At 35.2% G+C, this 25,645-nt stretch overlaps 2 protein-coding genes across 3 annotated transcripts in view; one reads left to right on the top strand and one right to left on the bottom strand.

The window, feature by feature from the left end:
- The first annotated feature begins 757 nt into the window (after positions 1-757).
- Positions 758-25,645, top strand: part of ZC2HC1A (zinc finger C2HC-type containing 1A) — a 52,893-nt gene continuing 28,005 nt past the window's right edge. The window contains exons 1-5 of one of the 2 annotated variants that reach the window (XM_058699905.1): positions 758-889; positions 10,795-10,868; positions 13,257-13,373; positions 20,737-20,878; positions 22,689-22,837. In XM_058699905.1, the coding sequence (XP_058555888.1) occupies positions 874-889; positions 10,795-10,868; positions 13,257-13,373; positions 20,737-20,878; positions 22,689-22,837 (498 nt within the window). In that variant the 5' untranslated portion in view covers positions 758-873. The remainder of the gene's footprint in view (positions 890-10,794; positions 10,869-13,256; positions 13,374-20,736; positions 20,879-22,688; positions 22,838-25,645) is intronic. The other variant, XM_058699903.1, reaches the window with a different exon arrangement.
- The window catches only part of IL7 (interleukin 7), a 96,035-nt gene continuing 91,452 nt past the window's right edge, over positions 21,063-25,645 (bottom strand). The window contains exon 5 of the mRNA XM_058699907.1: positions 21,063-21,266. Within this exon, the coding sequence (XP_058555890.1) occupies positions 21,162-21,266 (105 nt within the window). The 3' untranslated portion in view covers positions 21,063-21,161. The remainder of the gene's footprint in view (positions 21,267-25,645) is intronic.

The raw sequence follows: 25,645 nt of genomic DNA on the forward strand, positions 1-25,645 counted from the left end.
AGAAATAGCCCTCACTCCCTAAGTCATTCCCTCATTCCGCCCTTAAACTCCCTGATCATAGTTTTGATATTACTTCATAAATTAGGAGGCCAGCAGACTATTTTAGTTAAAAGGGCCTGGGTAAGCCCAGAGTAGATGAAGATGAAGGCAGGGCTGGCTTTCCCTTCTAATTTTCCGCCCAAACTTTCATGCTGAGGAAATGATTTCCAAGTATTTAGAGCAATCTCAGTTCTACACGCCAGGCGCAAAGTATGATTTCTCTAAAAAAGGGGAAAAAAAGTGCCTCAACCCCTAAATCTGTGTGTGAATTTCTAGCGTAAGGAAACACACTCAGGTAGTGTCATGTGACCAACAAGCGGAAAATGGAGAGTGCGCCGCACAGTCGAGTGTAGGACGTGTGTTTGGCTTGCTTGTTTGCTTAAAGTCCTCAGAGAGAGATAGAATAGAAGACACACCTGCATTGACCGACTGAGGGACTGGTAAAGGGCTGCCCGTGAGGTGCTGAGACATTCTAAATAGAAGGATAAGCTGTGAGGGAAACAAGTCTGCAGTCAGAGGAACAAAGGCGTCATTGGGCGGCACTACGCAACCTGAAGTGGTTTAGGCTTACCGGGAGGGAGGACGGCCGGGAAAACTCACAGCCAGGAGGCAGCCGCGCAGGGGCTGCTAGAGGCGCGCCTCCTCACGAGGCCCCGCCCTTCAGGAGCCCCCGCCCCTCCAGCGTCGGGCCAATGGGAGCCCGGGATGTTAGCGGGTGGGAGGTGCGGCCGGGTTGCTACAGCCGGAGCTGGGCGGTGGCGGCGGCGGCAGCGGTGGTGGCAGCTGTTGCGGGCGCTGCAGGAGGAATCTCGCGGAATCAGAGGTGGTGGCGCAATGGAGGGACTGGAAGGTGAGGAGGTGAAGGAATACGGGCCGGGCGGTTAGAGCGGACCCGGAGCAGCCAGGGGTGCCCAGGAGAGCTGTACCGGGGAAGCGAGGGCGGGTCCGGAGTGGTGGACCCCGCCGCTCCTCCCGAGGCCCTGGCAGGCGGTAGCTCTACAGCCCCCGACACGGTGAAGCTAATGATCCTCTGGCTGCCCCGCTTCAGACGGTCTTCAGCTGGGGTTCTCCACCTCGAGCTTGATACTGCCTTTGGCATCTGCCTGCAGGTCTCTTCCTAACATCTTCTGGTCTTGCCTGATTCCTGAGTGTCCTTTTGGTAATCATAGACTCCGGACAGATTTTATTTTTTTGCAAAGTAGATTCTTTATTATTGTCCATGGGCTCCCTACCGCTAGCCTTTCCTGGGGGGCCTCGGGGTGTATTTCCACCTCTAGGCTGTTTCCAGCCTCTAGCTTCTGACACTTTCCTTGGCCAGTTTCCCTAGGTAACCGTTTTTCTATTTGTACCGCATCTTCTGTTGGAGGGATGCCAAGAGCATCTCCCAAGGAAGAGTCTCTGGCCAGCTTTAGAGCCGGGACAATAGATTAACAGAAGGATTTAAGACTTACTCATTACTGTAAGAAATGAGCCGGCATTCTGTAAGAAAGAGCCGGCATTGATTCCTTATCTTTTGAGTTTATCCTTGTGCTGTAACCATGACTCCAGATTTTGCTTTTTTCCCAATTCTTTCACTTCTCTATTATTTTTATCCATTTAATACTGTGTAGTATAGCGTTTGCCTAAAAACAGCAAAGGAAAAAAAAAACCCAACTAACATTGGCAACAACAGTTTCAAGATTATTTTTCAAATTGTGGTTAATCCTTTACATGAAGAAGAAGCCTGCAGAATTGAAAAATCATGTTGCCTTGATTTAGCTCTTTTCCCCCCCTCCTAGTTTACATAGATTCAGGTGGAATTAAAAATAAACAGAAGCATTCAGCCCTGTATTGTTGCATGCCAGAGAGCAAATTATTTCAGGTTATGTTATGAAAAGTAATAACTGGTAACTTTTTGCAGTTACCTAAGCTCACCAAAAAACAAGTGTAATGATGAGTATGATAGTGTTTCATGCTTTTGCTCTCATAGTAAACAGCTTGAGAATGGTAGATAAGAATTCTGATAATTTTCCATTTGTGGGCAGCTGCAGTATACTGTTGCAAATGAAGGTCTTAGTCTTTGATCATTTAATTTATTTTAGGGAGATCATTAAGCTTCCATGAGATAGGAATTGTAATGATAGCATTCCTTACTTTCAGTATTTTTTTTAGAGGACTCCTGGAGGCATCTTATTTTTAAAAATTTTTTTACATTTATTTATTTTTGAGAGAGAGAGAGAGAGAGAGAGCGAGCGTGAGCGGGGGAGGGGCAGAGAGAGAAGGCGGCACAGAATCTGAAGCAGGCTCCAGGCTCTGAGCTGTCAGTACAGAGCCCAATGTGGGGTTCGAACTCAAGAACTGTGAGGTCATGACCTGAGCTGAAGTAGGAGGCTTAACCAACCGAGCCACCCAGGTGACCCGGCATCTTATATTTTTTAATGTATTTTGTAATATGTGTTGGTCTTATAGCATAATGGGTTCTGGAATTTTAATGAAGTTATCAAAACATATTTAAAATGCTTTAAAACAGTTTTTCTGCAGATTTTTATTATTTTATTCAACATTTGTAATTAAGGCAAATATCTTCATCTGCTTTTTCACTTATGTATGCTAAGCACCTAAAACAGTGTCTGACACAGAGTAGGTACTTAATAAATATTTGTTGTTAGATTAATGACTTTGTCTATGGTGGGCATCATTCTAGGCCCTGGAGACGTAGCAAAAAATATAAAGTCAAAGCTCTGCTCTCATTAAGTCGGTATTTTAGTAAACCTTACATTTTTGCAGTACTAAGACATTACTATTGAAATCTTAATAAGAATGCTTTTAAAATATAATGAAAACCTATTATAGTACTCAATTACATGGGTGGAGAAATACATGTATTCTGATGTTAATATACTGTGTTATTAGGGGCACATTTTATGGGCCCAGCTTGTGATGTATCATGGTAAATAGTAACTTGCCCTTTACTTTTGTTTTTGTTTTGTTTTGAGTTTTAAGCAAAATTAGTTATTATCATTAACTATAATGTGTTTAGTTCTAATGAATTAGGTTAAAGTATATTAAATTGGTTTTCTGTACAGAAAAGTAATTGAATATTAGTAATTTCAAAAGTGGTTTAAGCTAATACAACAAAAGCTCTGAGAAGTTTTGTTGAAGTTAGAACAGTGCCTTTCTTTCTTTCCTTCTTTCCTTCTTTTTTAAAATCAGTCCCTATGAGGTCACATTTTGCAAAGATCATAAGTTTGAATCTTAAGGTTACCATTCATTAATTCATTTATCCATGTCTTCATTTAATAAACATTGATACAGTGATAAGTAAGATAAAGTTTTCCCCTTATTGGAAGTTAAAATCTAGCACTAAGTATCTAATAAACATTATATTGAAGTGTCCAGTAGAAAATCTTCAGGAATTTGCTCAACATCATAGTAATTGAGCAAATATTGTACTGTTTGGCATTATACCCATGTTTGTAGTTGAAACCAGTAACTGGACTAAGCTTGATTATAAAACCAGAAAATATATGGGCTCCTAAAAAATTCTATTGAAGATTATTGTACTCTTTTAAAAATTATTTTTAGATAAAATATGTACCACTTATATTATTTTTGGTCTTCTGGGACTTTCATGTTTTCTGGTTGTTAACGGGATGAGGTATTAGTCTGAACACTGTATTTCAAAACTAAATATAAATTATTGCTCATGATTTTGTGTAATCTATATCTGAGCACTTCTGTGTTCTGTGTGTAGTTAGAGCAACGCCTTTAATTCCTTTTCACCTAAGTCTTGTGCTCAATAGGTATACTCGAGACCAGTAGAAGTAGTTCTAGACTTGGGAGAGTTCCAATCTCTCCCAAGCTTTTCATCCTTAAAATGTAGAAATGATAAACTTTAAGCAGATTTAATCAATACAGTATTGTCATTTCTTTCATAACATCTTGATAAGTGGTTACTAACAGTTTTAACAGAGATCAGGCTGCCCATTCCTTTTGTGGGTTACTAACTTAGTAGATCTAAGTGTACTATCTTCTAAAACCTCATTAGAAGTCTAATTCTTCTTCTTTAATGTAGCCTCTGATTTAGTTAAGACAAGCATTCCTGACCCATTAGAGTTTCCTTTTTGTTATGTTTTCCCTAGTCCAAATACATACTAGTTTACTGAACAATTCTTCATCTTTTTAAATTTATCTTGCCTTTATTTATTTATTTATTTATTTATTTATTTATTGTGCTGAGTTGGAAACTAGATTATTTTAATAGCCAGTGTGTTCGAGAGGCCTGTGTTTGGATTAGCTCTATGATTTGGTTAATTGAACCTTCAGTTTCCTCAGCTATAAAAAGTGGGGCTATTAAATACTGACCTGCCTGACTATATTAAGATTAAATGATGTCACATATATAAAGCTTTCAACGAAGTGCCTAGTATATAGGAAGCCCCCTCAGTACTTGTTTATTGGATGGGTAAACTCATAAGAAGTGTGTTAGGAGCTTAGGAGTGATTCGGTACAGGTAAAACTGCATGCTTGGAAGGTGTTGTGGGCAGTCTTATTAGATGCCTATGGCAGCAGGTTAGATAGACTGGAGAAAGAAGAAACTGGAAATACATATATGTGATGAGGATTTGAACTAAGGCACAAGTAGCAGGAATTTAAAAGGGAAGATAGGGGCACCTGGATGACTCAGTTGGTTAATTGTCTGACAGCCCAGATCATGATCTCTCAGTTGGTGAGTTCTAACCCCATGTTGAGCCCTGTACTGACAGTGTGGAGCCTGCTTGGGATTCTTTCTGTCCCTCTTTCTCTGTCCCCTCCTCCCCGCTTTCTCTGTCTTTCTCAAAATAAATAAATAAATAAACATTTTTTTGAAAAAGGAGGATAGATTTAGAAGATATTTCTGAGATAGGTGAGATATGACTGGTGGATGTGAGAGGGAAAAGGAATCAAATATAAAGGTCTATCTAGCTTGAACTAAGAGATAATGTTAGTATCTTTAACCAAGAAGACCAAGTGGAGTGGGAGAAGAGGTAATGAGTTTGGCTTTAGAAATTTTACTACAGTACTTGGAGGCTATCTAGTGGAAATGTCTCATGGCTACTTGGAAATGTTTACTTGGAATTTTTAGCTTAGTAGCCATGACATATAAGTGACAGCAAGTGGATGTACTCACCCAGGAAAGCTGTATGTAACAAAATGTGGAAAGAAGCTTGGGGAGGAATTGATGCTTTAGGGTTGAACAGGAAAGGAAATTGGAGTAGGAAGAAGTCTGTAAAGAGATTTAAAAGTTATCAAGAAGGGAAAGTGGTAAGAAACTAATATTTATTGAGTAGTGAATGTGTGCCAGAAAAAGCCTATAGCACCAGAAATTCTTGGAGGTCTTAGTATTAACCAGGTCAAACCCTACTTAGCTTCTGAGATCTGAAAAACTTGGGCATAGGAGGGAGAAATATCATTTAAGCCAAGAGAGAAAGGACTTTGAAGGTAGAAGGGATTGATCAACAGTGCTTCATGCTATAGAAAGATTCAGTAGAATGAGGACTGAAGAGAGGGCTTTGGATTTGACAATTATTATTATTATTGTTGTTATTATTATTATTATTATTATTTTAAACTAGACTCCATGCTCAACATGCAGCTTGAACTCATGAAGCTGAGATCATGAGATCATGCGTCGTATGCTCTACCACTTAAGCCAGCCAGATGCCTCTGGATGTGGCAGTTAGATTCATGGGTGGTTTAATTCCTTGTTTATTTCTTTTTCTTTTTTTAAGTTTATTTATTTATTTAGAAAGAGAGAGAAAGTACAAGTGACGGAGGCCAGAGAAAGACAATGTGGAGCCCGATGTGGGGCTCAGACTCACAAACCGTACAATCCTGACCTGAGCCAAGACCAGCAGTAGGTTGCTTAACCTACTGAGCCACTCAGGCGCCCCTAGTTCCCTGTTTGTTCAAGTCATTACTCTAAAGTCTCCTCATTAAAGAAGCTCTCCCTGATCCCGCCCACTTTCAAACACACATAGCACTGTGACTGTCTTCTCTCTCCTTACTCTGCTGTTTTTCTACATTGTGCTTATCACCACCTGACATTTTATATATTTCATTGCTTTTATTTTTTCCCTGTTAGAAGAGTAGAAGCTCTGTAAGTTCATCTGTGTTTGCTTACCTCATAGAACAGTTCTTGTGTCATGCTAGGTGCTCAGCAAATACTTGTGGATCAACAAATTGATCTATTTTAATATAGTGTTTAGGCCTGATAAAATTTGCCTGCAATTCAGATAGGGAGAGAAAGGGAAGTAGAGAGGAGCTAGTCAGTAAATGTAAGCCAGTGTTCCAAAAAAAATGTGCTACTCAGGACATTGGTCCTAAAATATCTCCTTGATGAGAAAGGATTTCCATTGAGGAAATAATAATATACTAATCTCTTTTTTAAGACTGAGGAAGTTCTGCCCTAAGAATACCCATTTATTTAATGTGGCATTTTCCAAACATGTGACCCTGGAGCAAGGGATTTGAGGGTGATTGGTCAAAATGGAAATGACTAGTCAGGTTCAGACTGAGTAGGACGGGAAGTGCAACCAGAGATGGGTTATCAAGAAAATTCAAATCACTCTGAGATCAAGAAAGTGCTTTAGAGAGAGGTAGAAGGTAGAAATGTGTGGTTAGAGAGGGTGGTTGGGCATTTTAAGAGTCAAATGTGGACCTTTACTAAATTGTTTCAACAGTGGTTTTTGCTGAACTGGAGGGATGGACTAAAGAGGAGTGGAGGGTGAGTGAGTAGGTTAAGTGTGAGTGTGGTGAGTAGGTTAAGTGTGAATGTTGAAATGTTGAAATCTAGGATGGGCTCAACGGGAAAAATCTTGGAGATACTAGAGATTATTGACCTGGAAGTAATTAAATTTTGAAAAGAATTGTTGGAAGAAGGTGGTGTGTAACAGATGCCATGTGCTGCAAAAGGAAGGTTTTATTTTAAAGATTGCATTCAGATGAACAGTGGCCAGAGGTGAGGAAATAGACATGCTACACAGAGGCCAGAACTGTTCTGAATTTCAAGACTTCTTTTCTTTTGAAAATATTCTTTCCTATTTCTTAAATATGTACATTTTAGAATGTCATAACTGTCTTATGTAACAATATATTATTTCACATCTCTATATATCTATATATTTATCATATAATATATAATATGTATATCATACTTATACATATATATCACATCTTTATATGATATATATATGTGTGTGTGTGTGTGTGTGTATACACACACACACACACACACACACACATATATATATACACACACACATATATATGTAACAGCATTATATGAAGATACAGTTTCAAGCTTTATGGTGCACGTTTGAAATTGCTAAATATGGTAATGCATAACAGAATCAACATTGTGTTTGTGATAACTTTTATAAGAGGTTACCTTCTTGAGAGTTTTAGAATATTAAAGTACTTTATTTACTTGCTTTTGTCCTTAGTTTGAATGCTTCTTTCAACAGTGCTTGCTCTCTGCTACAATAGTCAACCCTCTGCATATCATCTCTACTATACTTTTATAAGCCTCACAATTTGCTAGCTTTTGCCACTCAGGACAGATTAGTGGAGTTTGCCCGCATGCGCTGCAGAGTAGTATTTTTTTATTTCATTGATTGTGAAGCATTTTTATATATACCATCTTAGATGATCCCTTAAATTTTAAGGTAGATTAAACAGATAATATCCTCATTTAACAAATTTTAAACTGAAGCTATTTATATGATTAGTCATACATTTTCTTCTTGAAGACATTTCCAACAAGGGGAGAGACATCATGTTCTTTGCAATAGTTCCTTGTAGATTCTCAGTTCTGTATGTAGACAAATGGAAGTGATTTTCTCAACATTCCACATGCTACCTGAAGCATTCATTCCACCATCTGCAATGGTCAGTTGGTTTAATCATCCTTACATATAACCATTTTTTTTTTAATTTAATACTGGTAAGAGAGATATGTTATCATCCATGTACTTTTCTTCCTAATGTGGTCTTAAGATAGATTTTATTAGATGAATATAGTATATTTATTATGATATATTAGAGATAGAAGGAGCCATGTAGGCCATTTAACCTAACTTTCTCATTTTATACAAGAGGAAGCTTAATCTTAGGTGCCCAGGGAGTCACAGTTCTATGTGATAGAGCTGGGACCAGTGCCTTTTCTGCTAAGCTGTCATATCTTTTAATGAATACCGTTACAACAAAATTTGGCTTTGTGACTGAATCTAAGCTGCTTATCATGACTTGCTGGTAGAAGGAGGTGTTGACACTAACATACATACATGTGTTATATTTTGTGAATTATAGGGCAATCCTCCATGACCAGCTAATATAAGAGGGAAGAAATTATAACTTTATATTTTTATTTATTTTGAATGAAGTAATGACTTAATTTTTTTTTTCTTCAGGATAATTGTTTTTAAATCCTTTCTCTTTAATGCGGTTTCCTCTTTTTTATACCTTTTAGAGATAAATATTTTTCCTTTAAAGACGATTTGAACATATTTGATAACTTGTAATTAATCCCAGGAGTTGGATTTTATTATATGTTAGTATTGTAGTTGCTATTACATTAAAAAATGGGAGATGATTTGGTTCTTAGATATAGTGAAGAAGTAAATCATGTAGACTGTTAGCTTTATAGAACAGTGATTTTGTTATTTCATGCTGTGTCACTATGGCTTGATATGTGCTTGGCAAGTTGTGGGTGCTCACACAGGCACTCACATTATTTCCATGGGTTGAATTTATTTTTCTCAATAGTTAATTTTTATAAAATTTTGCTTTGTCATCTATTTAACAAGGAGATACTAAAATATACTTTTAAGCAAATAAAATATGTGATTCTTTTTAACACTTTGTATTAATGAATTTTTAAATCATTGCATAGAATTTGAGTATATGAAAACTATAAATAAGCAACTTAATAGATTATGCATCATGTGATACCACTTTGACCATCATTATGAAGACATGCTTATCTTAATGTATGTAATGGATTCTGTCCAGCAACTGCCTCAACTTTTTAGATAGTGGAATTAAGTCCCTGTAAATGAGGTTGCTCTCCCTAAATAACCTAATGTGGTATTGGAGAAGGACAAATCATGCAAATCTTAGCTTTGCCTTTGTAGCGGCCACTGCTTAGCTGCCACCATAGAGACATTGCCTCCATCTGAGATGACAAATAGTCACTGTCTACAATTAAAATAAGGTAGTGGAGTGTTAAGAGAATGAGAGAACACAGCAGTTTTTCTGGTACTGTTTGATTGTATTCTCAAAAATTTCTATTTTGATTTTCTATTAGTTTTCTGTGAACTCACTAAATGTTTTGGAATAAATTATATGAAGTCCTAATCGTACTTTTTTAATGAACTTATTTAGGTTACTTCTAAAACAAAGTGGCTTCTATTTGTCTTTCATGTGATAAAACAATCAGTAAAATATTCAGCAGAAAATATGTTTAAGATACAGGTTCAAGTATCATTTTTAGAAAATTACAGATATGGAAATAAATTTAGGTTTGATGATTGGCTAGAAAATAAAATGACAAATTGACTCAGCTATGTAGAATTCCAAAGAATGTAGTTGTTTTTTTTTTAAATCAACTTAGTAACAAAATGTGTTGTATGAAAATGCGTGATAGATGTATTAAGTTTTGATTGAGTAAAAGTCTCAGCTACTTGTTCCTTATTTAATGAATTGTCAGAATATCTCAATTGTAATATCTCCATTGAATCCTAATATAATATTGTATGTATAAAATAATGAACAATTCATATAATAAGGGCAGCATAGTAACTAGATGATTTTTTCTTTAAAGCATTATACTTCCTGTTCTGGTGTTAAACAGAACAAGATTCTTTTTATCTTAGACTCCTTAGATCATCTCAGGAAGCCACCTCACTGATCACCAATGTTATATCTTAATGCTTTGAGGATTAATAATACGTATTATTAACCTTAAGGTAAACTTTTTTTTAAGGTTTATTTACTTATTTTGAGAGAGACAGAGAGTACGAGCAGAGGAGGGGCAGAGAGAGAGGGAGAATCCCAAGCCGGCTTTGTGCGGTCAGCATACAGAACTCGAACTCACAAAACCCTGAGGTCATGACCTGAGCCAAAATCAAGAATCAGACACTTAACCAGCTGAGCCACCCAGGCACCCCAAGATAAACTTGGTTTTTAACGTTTGTTAATTTACAGGAGAGATAGCCTATAAGTTCAGATAATATAACAAATTGGTTTGGTTAAAATTAAAGAAAACTACATATCTCCAGCAATATGTGTTTGGTTATCCTTAAATCATGACTTCAGTATTTGGCATGGCCTTTTTGACCACTGATAACTTGTGGTTATCTTGTGCCCATTTTAATCAATAATATTGTTTATTCCAAAATGAAACAAGTCATTTTCCACAAGAATTCACAACTTGTATATGAAACCAAGGGAAGACATTGAAATTTGAAACTTTCACAATTTGAGCAAAGAATTTACTGATTGAATTCTTTTCTAAGGGCGCCTAGATGGCTACTCAGTCAGTTAAGTGTCTGACTTTAGCTCAGGTCATGATCTAACGGTTCATGGGTTCAAGCCCCGCATGGAGCTCTGTGCTGACAGCTCAGAGCCTGGAGCCTGTTTCTGATTCTGTTTCTCTCTCTCTCTCTGCCTCTCCTCCACTCGCACTCTATCTCTCTCTCAAAAATAAACATTAAAAAAAATTCTTTTCTGTTTCAGAAAATGGAAGTGTCCAAGTTGGAGAATTGTTACCATGCAAGATTTGTGGAAGAACATTCTTTCCAGTGGCATTAGTGAGTACCTTTTTCGTTTGGGTTATGGCAGATCTGTAATTGTTTGATACTTCAGGACAGCCATTACAGAAAGAACCTCTGTGGAATAATTAAAAGATATACTGGTCAGTGTTCTTTGTTAAAGATACCAGTTTCATCTAGATCTTTCTTCCAGAATGGTCTCTTTTTTTTAGAGTTTGGTCTTCAGAACTACTGTGTTAAAGTGTTCCTCTCTGGGAATATTAGCAAAACTAAACAAAAACTCTGAGAAATGCATAATAATGTATTTAAAGACAGAATGATATGATGTCTGGGATTTGCTTTAAAGTACTTAAGGAAAAAAAGCTAGTATAGATGACAAGATTGCTGAATTGTTGGTAATTGTTGATGAGGAAATAGGAGTTCATGACACTGTTCTCTTAATTTTTAAATATATTTGAAATATTCTGAAGAAAAATTGTTTTCGATTAAAAGTATACCTAAAATATATTATGCATTCTTTAGATACTTTTAGATATTTGATGTACACAAACATAAGCACTTTTAATTGATTTTAATATAAAAATAGCCAACTAGAGAATAAGGGAAAAAATGCCTATGTACTAATAAAATACTTGATTTTTACTTTTAAATATAAATATACATTTATTAATATTTTAATTAATAATTATTAATTAATTTAATTAATTATTAATTTAATTAATTAATAATTAATTGTGGCTAGAGTTCTGCCACAATCCAGAATGTCTATTACTATTTCCAGTTTGTTTCTTTAAAGCAAAGTGAGGATTTAATGATCCAAAATGTCCATCAGACTATGGACTTCTTATAAATAATTTTTTTTTCCTTTGTCCTTTAAAAACATCTAGCCCGGGGCGCCTGGGTGGCGCAGTCGGTTAAGCGTCCGACTTCAGCCAGGTCACGATCTCACGGTCCGTGAGTTCGAGCCCCGCGTCAGGCTCTGGGCTGATGGCTCAGAGCCTGGAGCCTGTTTCCGATTCTGTGTCTCCCTCTCTCTCTGTCCCTCCCCCGTTCATGCTCTGTCTCTCTGTCCCAAAAATAAATAATAAAACGTTGAAAAAAAAAAAAATTAAAAAAAAAAAAATAATAAAATAAAAACATCTAGCCCACACTTAGTGATTTTTTTTCTTGTTTCTATTATCAATTCACTGTTTTTCAAACTATTTTCAAAGCATTCAGCTCAGTTTACATAGGAAAAAAGTTGCCCTTTTTGCCCTCATTTATTTATTTAATTAAATAATGTGATCACTATTTGGGAATAAGCGCTACATACTTTTGACACATACAACTCAATGTGAGAATAGACATCTATTAGGAAGTTGCCTGTTAACCACACTTCTGGTTTTTTTCATATTTAAGAGATTTTTATTCTAATAGCTATAATTACAGTGCTTGTTGAAAATGAAAACTGAAAAAACGTATATAGAACAATTGATTTCTGATTGTGTATTGAAAATATAAGAGGCTCCATGATACCAAACCAACCAGTTCTGAGGTTTCCTCTTTTCTCAGATAAAGTTCAACAGTTCTAGCTTGTTCAGTGTTTATCAAAATACAGAAGTAAAAAAAGTGCATATAGTGCACTGATGTCATTTGTTAACGTGTTTTATTTAGGGGAGGGGAAATGATTATTTATCCATTAGGTTAACTGGAATCAGTTATGAGAGCTTCCATTGAAATGAATGCATGAAAGATTAAATGAATGAGCTGCCAGCTGTATTTAAAAAAAAAACACAAAACTATAGAAGTGGAAGGCTAGACAGCTCAAGAAAAATCCTTGGTAAAGAAAGGCAGAGAACTTGATTTCCAAAAGGGAAGAAATAGATGATTGTGAAGGAAATCAGACCACTGTGTCCTATCATTTTGTGTTAACTTTACATTAACTTACTACTGTTATGTTAATAATTTTAGTAGCCCAGACTACTACTGTTCTGTTAATTTTTTGTGATCCTCACGCTAATCCAGTCTCTGTTTACATTCTTTTTCTAGTATCTATTTTCATGTATTCAGTGATGAAGGGAAATTTTTTTTTCACTCAATAGCTTCAATTTGGTTACATTACATTTCCTTATTCTCAGCAGTATAAAAACTAGAATATTCAATAACTTAATAAAATTTTGGAAGAGTATTTTTCTATACTCTCTTGTTGTATATAGTAATTGTACTTTCTTGAGAAAGATAACTTACAGCATGCATCATATATACTTTTTAACAGTTTTAGTTAAAGCAAAATATATCTTATTTATGTTTTATTTATTTATTTAATTTATGTTTTATTTTTATTTCATCTTCCAGTTTTTAAATTGGTCTCAAATGGCAATTTAAAGTTTTTTAGAATTCCCTTCTATAGAAAAGAAAATGATATATTGCATTTATTCATCTTGACAGAAAAAACATGGACCTATTTGCCAGAAAACTGCCACTAAAAAACGGAAGACTTTTGATTCAAGCAGACAAAGAGCTGAAGGAACTGATATTCCAACAGTAAAGCCTCTTAAACCTAGGGTAATTACATAGCTTTTTGAATAGTATGGACTTTCCTGCTATATATATTGAAAAAAAAATTGTAATTATCTGTTGTGCTAAGATTGAAAATTAAGGAGAATTGTTTCATGTCTTCAGTTTATAAATGATCAGAAAATTGTTTATTTTAAACTTCTGCAAAGAAGAAACCAACTACTGTCTAAAAACCTATTACACTGAGGTTTTTGTAGCATTGGAAAGCCAATTGCTTAGTTGTAGGCTGGAAATAATTTAAAAGTTTTCACATATTCTTTTTAAGTCATTGTTAATTACTTCAAACATAACTTAGGTACTGTGTATAAGTTTAAGTGTCATATCAGTAGTATAATCCCTATATGCAAAAGTAAAGCTATAATTTATAGATACCTTAGTATAATAGAGACTGATTATTTTGATTGTCCCTAATTGTGATCTTATGTTTTCTGGGGAAGTTTGATTAGTTCCTCATCTCTCCATGTATAGCCATTGTCAGCTTGTTTTCTTTGAAAGCAGTGAATCTCCTTTAATAATCTCTCCTTAATGCTACCTGTGATGTGTTATATTGCTAACAATAAATCACATACATACTTTGTTGGGCGTAGTTTTAAATAGTTCAGTGAAATAGTAAAAATTTGAGTACCTCATTGTATGGGTTCTACTTCAGTGATAATGACTTCTCCTTGTGCTACAGGGAAACATTTCCCAGTGGGGCAATTAATCTTACAATAAAATTATTTGACAATAGAAAAATCTAATGTCCATCTTTGTTTTTCAGTCTGTGACTGTTTAAGTCAAGAATAGTGAAATTTGAATAATGTACATAAACCATTATTTGAAGTTTTTCTTAGTATGTCTTCCAGATATATGATTATATTGGCTTTAATTAGCTAAGACAGTTAAACTATCAATTGTTTATTGAAAGTTTTGGAGGCAATGTAATATAGTGGGTATAAAAATGAAAGCTGGCTCAAGAGCAGCCTGCCTGGATTTAACCCTTACTCTGTTACTTACCATATTGTGTTGGACAGGTTACTTAATCTATACTTTTCTTTATCTGTAAAGTGATTGTAATGGTAGTATCTATCTTGTGGGGTTCTTATGAGGATTACATTGAGTTTACCCATGATGATGTCTCAATAAATGTTAGCTATCCTATTTCTTTTTAAAGGAGAAGGGTTCCAATAGTGAAAAATTAAGCCTCAGATAAAAGCAAGGTAAAAACCATTGCTTTACATTAAGTAGTTTAATTTCTTGGTCCTTAAAATTGTGGTTTATAGAACAATAATGTCAGCACTATTTGGGAACATGTTAGAAATGCAGAATCTCAGGTCTCACCCAGACATACTGAATTAGAATCTGCATTTTAACAAAATTCTTGGGGAGACATATTCATGTTAAAGTTTGAAAATCAGTATATTAAGACTTTTTTTCCCTTGATGTTTTCATAATTCTTTCCTTGTCTGTGTATTTTGTGAATTTGACTTTGATATGCCTTGGTGATGGTGGGTTTTTGTTGAATCTAATGGGAGTTCTCTGTGATTCTTGGATTTTGATGTCTGTGTCCTTCCCCAGATTAGGAAAATTTTCTGCTATAATTTGCTCATATAAACCTTCTGCCCCTTTTTCTCTCTTCATCTTCTGGGAGTCCTATGATTTGGATGTTATTCCTTTTTAATAAGTCACTGAGTTCTCTAAGTCTTATATCATGATCTTTTACCTTTGCTTCCCTCTTTTTCCCTGCTTTCTTATTTTCCATAATTTTATCTTTTATATCGCTGATTTGCAGCTCTCCTTCATCCATCCTTGATGTTGTGGCATCCATTAGAGATTGCTTCTCGGTTATAGCATTTTTAATTTAGTCCTGAGTAAACTTTATTCTCTTATCTCTGCAGAAAGAGATTCTATGCTTTTTGCAACTGCAGCTAGTATTCTTACTATTGTGGTTCTGAATTCTAGTTCAAACATCTTGCTTATATCTATGTTGATTAAGCCCCTGGCTGTCATTTCTTCCTGTCCTTTCTTTTGGGGTGAATTACTTTGTTTTGTCATTTTGGAGGATAGAAAAAAAATTAACAAAATAAAAAATAAAAATTAAAAACAAAACAAAAAAATCAAATAAAGGGAGCTAGATCCTAAGTGTGTTTTGGTCTGTTTGTTGAAAAAAGCTTGACAGGATAGAGAAAAAAAGGGAAAGAAAAGAAAAAAAAAAGGTAAGAAAAAATTTTTAAAAACTATATAATAAAGTAGAATAAAATGAAATAGAATAAAATATTTTAAAAAATAAATAAAATAAAAAAATTAAAATAAATTTTTCCCTTTCTGTACCCAAGAAAGAGGAAGGAAAAAAAAAAGAAAAAAAGGCAATTTAAGCAAAAACAGAAACAAAATGAATAAATGAACCAGCAAACAGAATGAAACCTGAATGAAGTTACATCCCATTTCCCCTAGAACTGAAACTATGAAGCCCTCTATAGTCTGTACACTAAGCAAGTGGAGGGTCTGTCTAGGGGATGTCTAGGGGATGTGCTTGGGGGGGGTGCAGTTGGGAGGGGCTTGGTATAACAGCTCCGTTCTCCACTAGGTTGTGCTGCTTGGCTTACTGGGGTAGATCACTGTGATGCCTATGTGCATGAAAAGTGGAAATGGCTTCACCCAGCTCCCTAGTCTCTGACACAGGAACTTGGCACTCTTCACCAACCAGCAATCAAGCACCCCTTCTTTGTTTCAGGCCTCCATCCACTCCTTGCCTCTGCCCTGTCCGTGTCCAAGTTGTCCACTCGCCAGGCAGCACCTCCCTTTGGAGTTTTATCTTGGATAGGGTTTGTTTCAAAACCCCACACTTTAAAGACCTCTGCTTGGACTTGCACCAACTCTCTGGCAGAGAGTCTTGCTGAACAATGGCTGGGTGCCAGCTTGCCCCCAGAAAACATTCATGTGATCGCACAGCAGCAGAGGTTCAGAGATTATGGCAAATCACAATGCATAGCCAGTGCCAGGTTTCACCACACTCTGACGTCTTTCTCCCAATATCAGGAAATATGGCTACTCTCCAGGGTCCACTGGGACCTTTGCCTGTGAGAAAGCCATATGGCCTCTACCAAATGCACTCCAAGCGGGGGAACCATTTCTCCCCATGTGGCACATGAATCCCTCAGACCCCATTTCCTGCTCCTGGGGATTCGCCCTACTTCCTCCCAAGCTCTGCCAGGCACTGAGTCCCAGAACTTCAGACTCTGTACTCCACTGTTTATGGAATCTTGTGGTATTGAAACCCTCTCCTTTCTTCACATTAGCGGTTATGGAGAACAAATTTCTTGTTCAGTCTCCTGTGAGTGTTTTCACTCTTTCTCTCCAGCTACTTTTGCAGGAATGCTTTTCTTGCATGATCCCGATGCACTGCACTCTCCCCCCTTACTCTTTCTCTGTTCTCTGCAAAAACAGCTCCCAACCCTCCATGGCTTTTCTCTCCCCCAGTTCACCTCTCTGTACTGCATTCCTGCCGAGTTCTGTGGCTCAAGTACCCAGATTGTTGTGTTAATCCTCAGATCAGTTTCCTAGGTGTTCAAAATGGTTTGGTGCTGACCTGTGTTTCAGTGACGAGGCAAGCTGAGGGTCTCTATGCTGTCCCACCATCTTAACTCCTCCCCCTTGAAAATCTGTGTATTAGAAGATTTAAACATCATAGTGTAGTTCTCTATCTGTATCAAGGAAATCCTACAAAATCATAAGCAGAGTGGAGTAAAGCAGATACAAACTCCATTTTGGGAGAAACTAATCCACAGACTACAAAATATTTGTAAGGGCTGCCCAAAGCAACTGAATGCCAGGAGAACCTACCCACAGAGGAAGTGTAGGAAATTGCTGAGGGACCCATGGCCCAGAATGGGAACCTGCCACCACAAAGGTGAAGGGTCTCCTCACCTTAAAGGTGACTCCTTATGTGAGAGGAGTCTAATCAGGAAGTATGAAGTATGTATCCCTTGTTTGCTATAGCCAAAGCAGGAACTGGGGTGAATACAGGACGCTGGATGGCCAGAAAGTGGAATGAGCCTCGCTTAATTTGAACAAAAGCCAGAAAGGAGGAAGTAGGGAGAAGAGGCACAGAGTTGAAAAAGCCCAATGTCAGAAGATCTCCAAAAGCACTAATGAAAATAAAATACCCTTTCTGAAGGTAAGGGGCCCACTCTAAAGAGCTAGGTCCTATTTTTTTTGAAGTGGTTAGTATGGTTACTGAGGGAAGCATGGCTGGCAGCAGTAGCCTTCCTGGACCCATATTGTTTTAGAGAAGAATGAGAGGTGTGTCTTGTAATCATGGAGAGGCCTTATTTACATCTGTATCTACAAAGGAGAAGAGAGCTGTTGGTTTGTGTAGCCTGGAAAGGGACTGTGGACCTCCTTCTCTGCAGAACCTCTTGTAAATAGCTGTACCAGGAAAACCTAATTCATTCAATGATGAATAATAATAAACCACACAAGGATGCTATGAGAAAAAAGGTAGAGGAGAGCACCAAAACTTACCAGTAGATGAGTTATACTCATGGAGCAGATGAATGTTGTATTCAGACCTTTCACTATTAAATAAGAAACTTTAAAGGGTCAGTTATCTCCAGTATCTAAATTTGCTTGTATTTAGTTAAGGTTTTGCATCTATCTTCACGAGAGAGGTGAGTTTGTCATTTTTCTTCCTATCAAATTTTTGTTGCTTTTGTAAACCTAATTGGAAAATTGTTCTCTTAGTTTTTTTTATTTTTTGAAAGAGTTTTAAAAGATTGATGCTATTTCTTTTTCTTTTTTATTTATTTGTTTAATTATTTTTAGTATTATTTATTTATTTTGAGAGACACAGAGAGAGACAGCATGAGCAGGGAGGGATAGAGAGAGAGGGAGAGAGAGAACCTGACAGCACAGAGCTCGGCTCAATCTTATGAACTGTGAGATCATGACCTGAGCTGAAATCAAGAGCCGGCCACTCAACCAGCTGAGCCACCCAGGCACCTAATGCTATTTCTTTCTTAAATGTCTGTAAGAATTCAACAGTAAAGGCATCTGGGCCAGAAGTTGTCTTGAGGTTTTTAAATAATAGATTCATTAAAAAAACTTAATGTAAGACTGTTGTGATTTCCTGTTTCTTCTGGTATCCCTTTTGTGGTGTTTGTCAAGGATAGTGTTCATATAACGTGGTCGAATTTATTAGCATAAGGTACATTATAGTACATATCTTCATTTTTCCTCATGTTTATAAGAACTCTATTGTGTACTATTTTCCATTCCTTGGTATTTTGTGTTTTCTTTTTCTCCTTACTAGTCCTGCTTATTACTCTTTTTAAAGAACCATCTTTTGACTTTGCTGATTCAATGTATATTCTTGACTTAAAAAATAAAGACATAATAGAGATAGTTGGGTGTTTCAATAATATGACACAACTAAACCTATTGTAGCACAGGTGCCAGCATTATGCATATGGAAAGATATTTAGAGGTGGCCTTTAAAGATAGGAACAAGATTAAACTCTAACCAATATAGTAATTGCTATAACAGACACAGTTAGGTGTTAGATGCATAGAGATTAGAAAAGAGAAAGTAAAAGTGGCATTATTAGATGATATGCCTGGAGAACTCCAGAGAATCAACTGTTAAATGATTATAAACAGTAAGAGAAACCAGTGAAGTAATGAGATATAATGCTCATTATACAGAATTCTGAGATATACAGAAATTACTGAGTCTCATATGTCAAGAAACCCCTTGAAACATAAAAAAGAAGAAAAGACTCTATAAAAAAATAACACAAAATAAAAAATATCTAGGAATTATATAGGTATAAGGTATAAGGTATACATTATGCCTTATAAGGTATGAGACTTCCACAAAGAATACTTTAAAAAAACTGAAAAACACAAACACTTCTTTAAATGGAAATATCTCATGTTTTTGGATAGGCAGGTTCAAAAAAATAAAGGTATTAAGTTCCTTAAGTTGTTTATGAATGCAATGTTTAATTTTTTCAGTTAAAATATAGTTTAAAAAAGTTAGACAAGCTGATTCTAAAGTTCATATGGGAAAATGTACATAACAAGAATAACCAGAAAAGATTGAAAAAGAAGCAGCCTAAAGTAGGGTTATCCTATCAGATATTAAACTAGTATTATATTATAAAGTCTTAACATTTAAAACACTGATACTAACACAAGGATAATCAGAACAGTGGAACAGAAGAGAAAGTTCAGAAATACCCAAATACAAAAGAGAATATGATAAAAGTGTTACCAGTTCAATGGTGAGAAAAGTCAATAAAAGATACTGAGACAGCTGCATAGCCATGTTAAAAACAAGAAATAAAGCTGAATCCATACATCACACCATAACTCATTATAAATTCCAAATGAATGAAAGATTTAAAAATTTTAAGTAAAACCATGAAAATTCGGGGGGGCAGGGCGGGGAAACATGGGAAAATTCCATTTACCTTAGTGTGAGGTTGGGTCTTGCTAACAATGACTACAAATCTGGAACTCATAAAAGAAACAAATAAACTATATTTTAAAAATAATTACTAATATCAGAACAGCCTTAGACAAGCTCATAAGATAGCCATATTGTAGGGGAGGGCTGAAGCTAGTCTCCTATAAAGAGTTAACTAGAAATTGTTAAAAATAAGACCAGTGACCCAACAGGTAATTTGACTAGGCACATAAATGGTTCACAAAAAAGGCAGTGCAAATGATTCTTAATGATACAAAAAGATGCTCAACTCACTTTTTATAAGAGAAAAGCCAGCTAAAACCAAAGAGAGAAGTATTTTTCACCTCTCCAGTGAGTTAAAAAAAATAGAAGTTTAATAACATACTCTGTTGGAGAAAGCATAGGAAAATAGGGAAATTACCCTGTTAGTGGAGCTTAAATGGATATAACACCTACAGAAGGCAATTTAACAGTGTTTTTAACAATTACAATTGCATTTTAAAAATCGCATATAATACAATTACATGAAGTTTATTTTTAAAATTATAAATTTGGGGAGAAAGTCACTTAAGGACTTCTAATAAGAGAACATTTAAAATAACATAGCATTTCCTCAAGTTTTATTTCAGTTATTTATTATTTTTTATTATTTTTTTAATGTTTATTTATTTTAAGAGAGAGTGTGTATGAATGTGAGTTGGGGAGGAACAGGGAGAGAGGGAGAGAGAATGCCAAAGTGGCCCCATGCTCAGCACATAGCCCAATGCAGGGCTACATCTCACTACCCTGAGATCATGACCGGAGTCAAAATCAAAATTAATGCTTAACCAACTAATCCATCCAGGTGCCCCTCAACTAATTAAAAAAATGTTTTGAAATGGGTTTTTCTTTATTTGTGTATAGCCTGAACCACCAAAGAAACCATCTAATTGGAGAAGAAAACATGAAGAATTCATTGCCACCATAAGAGCAGCTAAAGGCCTTGATCAGGCACTTAAAGAGGGTGGAAAACTTCCTCCTCCTCCTCCACCTTCTTATGATCCTGGTATGTGGAATACTGTTGACAGAAATGTTCATATGGAGAGAAAATACTGATCGAATTTTTATAAATTTAAATTGTTATTAAAGTTAATTTATAATTATGGAACTTGAAGCATAATCTTTAAAAGTTTAACTATAAAATAATGCTGATTTTTTCAGACATTTAGGCTTATAAAGACATATCAGTGTTGAACATAGAAATTCATTATCTTTTTATTTCAATACTGTTATTTAAACATAAAGCATTATAATATCATTTGAAACATTATTATAGTCACTTTCAAATGTTAATATACCAGGAAATATTTGAAGATGCTCACTATCAATTGAAATGTAGTCATTTGGTAAGATTCAGATTGTTTTGTTGCCTGATGCCTTTGGTATCTTCTTATCTGGGAAGGAAAAAAAACATACTGTTGTTTCTAAGAGGTACATGTTCATGTAGGGAAACCACCATAAAAATTCATTTACCTAAATTATGCCTTAATTTCATGTATTATTATACTTTCTTCATTAGGTAGATAAAAGTTGCTTATCTGTTGTTACCAAAAGCAAGGTAAGATTCTGGCAACCTCATATAAGATACTGAGATATTGAAACATTTAAAATAACACAATTGACACTTGGACATTGACTATTAGAGTAGTCTGAAGAGGTAGTTATTTTAATATAACAAGTTAGCTGCATTAAATTGTGTTAGTATTGTGATTGAGATTTATTTCTCAGTAAAGAAAAGTCTTATAAAATAAGTCGGGGAGATGAAAAGTGCAGCATAGGGAAATAGAGTCAATAATATTGTAATTACATTGATATGCTGACAGATGGTAATTACACTTACTGTGGTGTGAATTGAGTAATGTACAGAATTGTGGAATCACTGTGTTGTACACCTGAAACTAATGTAACATTGTATGTCAGCTATACTTCAATAATATATATATATTTTTTAAAAGGAGTCATGTAGAAAACCTAGATATGATCGTTTTTAACATTTTATTGTAGTGAAGAGGTTAACAAACTATTTCTATAAAGGGCCAGATCGTATCGTAATGAGGTATATTTTTATCTGTTGGAACTTCGAAGAGAAAATAAAACTGTATAAAGTCAAACTATTTCTTGACAGTTTTATCCTATTATTATCATTATTTATTATTATTATTATTATTTTTAGTGAGAGAGAGTACTAACAAGGAAGAAGGGCAGAGGTGGGGAGAGAGAGAGAATCTCAAACAGGCTCCATGCTTAGCATGGAGCCCAATGTGGAGCTCAATCCCACGACCTTGGGATGACCTGAGCCAAAATCAAGAGTTGGACACTCAACCAACTGAGCTACCCAGGCGCCCAATAGTTTTACTCTAATTAAAATGAAAAATTTTAACAGATGACCTCAAATTTTAAAATTTATTTTTAGTGTAATATGTTATTACTGCTTAATAACTTAGTCTCCAGTATAAAAATATGTATATATTGTGGAAACATATGATATATTATAAAGACAAAGAAGAAATCCTACTTTTCCTCTACTTATTCATTCTTTTGTACTAAGGATTTATGTTTTGAGTTTTGTTCCCCTCAAATAAGATTCTAAGCTGGGAGAAAATCAGAATTTACCATATGCTAGCAGACTTTTTTCTTAAATGTCTTTACCAAGTTTAGTGGTCAGGTTGGGTGGTTATAAGGAAATAACAAGTTTTGTGTATCAAATATTATTGCTTTTGTTACACATACTGAATTACTGTTCACAAAAAACTTATAATTTCTTATGTTTCACTTTAAGAATTATGTTATTCTTTTGTTTCTTTTTTCTGTTTTAGATTATATTCAGTGTCCATATTGCCAAAGGAGGTTTAATGAAAATGCAGCTGATAGACATATTAATTTCTGTAAAGAACAGGCAGCACGTATTAGTAACAAAGGCAAATTTTCTACTGATACCAAAGGAAAGGCGACTTCTCGGACACAGGTGAAATGTTCAATTATTTCTACAAATAAGAAAATGACTCAGTTTTACAGTTTTTTGCGTATGCTTTACAGAACATTTGACTATAATTTTCTCACCTGCTAAAATTTTTTATTACTGTTCAGGGACTTAGTAAGAAATTTGAGTGTTTAATTGATAACAAGTAATTAAAATTATTAATTTTAAGTGGACTTGAGCTTATAGAGATTTGAAAATACACAGGTTGATAAAGGTATTAGGAAAAAGTAAGAAAACTAGTTAAAAGGTAGGTGAAGGAGATTCAGAGGAACCTAGTGGGGTTAGAAGAGTGAGAAAATGGCAGTAAAAATACACATTTGAAAATTATGTAAGTACTGAATGTTTCCATGTTATATGTGACCATACACATGAGAGAGTGAAATCCTGGGGTCAAGACCAACTGCTATTTTTGAACTTTCAGGCAAGTACATAAGAGCCTTTTTTTCTTCGTCTGTGAAGTAATCTACCTGATTTTTGTGAGAAGCAAATGAAATGGTGTATGTGAAAGCACCTCTAGAGCCATAAACCATGAAAGGATTTTGTTATATGAAATTTGTACAACACTGTTGTTTTTCATTAAGCATATTATGACACAAAAACTTTGATAATGTCATACTTTTAAGCAAACTTCATTTTTCACAAAGCTTTCATATACAGTTTATTTTTTACTATATCTTTATGCCTAAAAACATGAGCATTTGGTTTGGAACTGAGAAGTCTATTAGTTAATTTTGAATCATTTCACTTACTTTTCTCAGTATCACTGGCAAGAAAGTAGAAAGCACATCAGCTATTAATAATCACAAAAATATCAGTAATCCTTTTTATACCCTATCCAAATGCTGCTTCTATTTAAATATATAAACTACTCGTACATTTATTTAAATCTTTCTCTAAGATTTCTCTTGGGGCACCTGGGTGGCTCAGTTGTTTGGGCATTCGACTCTTGATCATGGCTTGAGTCTTGGTCTTAGGGTCATGAGTTCAAGCTTCATGTTGGGCTCTGCTTTGGGCATAGAGCCTACTTGAGGGAAAATAAATACAAGATTCTCTCAAAATGTACTATAATTTCTAAAGATTATTTGTTTTCTTTTCAGACTATCACATTTGTCTTCCTAGTTTATATGTGAACATAGGTAGCTCTCCTCTAATATGTATGTAAAATATCAGTCTATTTTCTTGCCCTTCTTTTCCCTTTCAAATTTCTCCTTCCATCTGCTACCTTCACAGTTCTTCCTATGCAGTTCTGATTCACAGCCTAGAAAACAGATCTTTTATTTTCACTTTTATCTTCTCCCTGCTAGTACTGTAAATCTAATAGGCAGTAAATAATCATGAAATTCATTTTGTTTGTTACTTAGGGATAAAATACGGGATTAAAGGATGCATTACAATGGGGAACCTTCTTGAGAAAAATCCATATTGAAGTTCTATTAGTATTATTGAGAATAGAACATTTCATTATTATTATCATCATAGTGGGGAAAGAACAGTGAAGAAAACTCATTTTGAAGAATTTCCAAAACAGATGTCAAACAACATTTATCTTTGACTTAAGACAGTTAAGATCATTAATATGATTTTTTTCTTTTGTCATAATAATCAGTAAAGGAAATAGAATAGAATGTGTGTGTTCCAACAACTTGGAGGCAATGATTATAAGCGTAAAATCCAGGTAGCTGATAGTTCTCACTTAAAGTGTATCAATTCTGATTCTATGCCCAGTCCTATATAGTCATTTCAGTGTAAGTCCATATTTTTTCATCTTTATTTATTCAAGAAATTTTTATTGAGTACCCTCTCTGAATTAGACACTTTACCAAGTACCTGGTCTACATTAGTAAACTAAATAGAATACTTTTCCTAAAGATGCTTAAAATGAATCCCTATCATATTTAGTAACTATAATCTGGCCCAATTACAGCCCACTTTTTGACCCAGCTCTGATCAAAATAATGATAAAAATACAATGAAGATCTATTTCTAATAGGTAAAAACAATCTTTCTCGTTTAATTTTCCATCATTCTTCTTCATTAGGAATTTTAGCAAATTCTAGCAAATTCATGACATTTTACTTGTTTATTTATGTATTTATAATGTTTATTTTTGAGAGAGAGGCAGAGCGTGAGCAGGGGAGGGGAGGGAGCAGAGAGAGAGAGAGAGGGAGACTCAGAATACGAAGCAGACTCCAGGCTCTGAGCTGTCAGCACAGAACCTGATGCGGGGCTCTAACTCACAAACCATGAGATGCTTAACTGACTGAGCCACCTAGGTGCCTGATCAGGCACTGTGCCTGATCTTTCCCACCCTCCATAATCCAAACCTTCCATCCATCTCAACCGACTTAGTTCCCTACATGCTGTAAAATCTACCCTGATTTGGGTAGATTGGTTTCCCTCACATTTGCATCTATAAAATGGGGATAGTATGTACCTACCTCATAACAGTTATCAAGAGCATTCAATGCAATAATGCCTATAGGTGTAATTTCTTCTTTTACTCATAGTTTATCCAAATGGGAGTCATTTACTTCCAGATTTTGGTGTTCCTCTAGATGTTTATTGCTAGTTTGTTGTTGTTGTTGTTGTTGTTTTACTTAATTCTTTTATGGTCTGAGAACATACTTGGTAAGATTTTCATCTTATTGAGATTTGTTTTATTGCCTAGCATATGGTCTTTTTGTTGAATGTTTCTACAGTCTTCAACTGTGATTGTGACTTTTTCAGTATTACTAATTTGCCAGTTTTTGGTTCAAGTATTTTGAATCTGGCAGCTTCAAACTGTCGGTTGAA

The sequence above is a fragment of the Neofelis nebulosa genome, chromosome 14, assembly GCF_028018385.1.
Source record: "Neofelis nebulosa isolate mNeoNeb1 chromosome 14, mNeoNeb1.pri, whole genome shotgun sequence".
In the NCBI taxonomy this organism is placed as follows: Eukaryota; Metazoa; Chordata; class Mammalia; order Carnivora; family Felidae; genus Neofelis; species Neofelis nebulosa.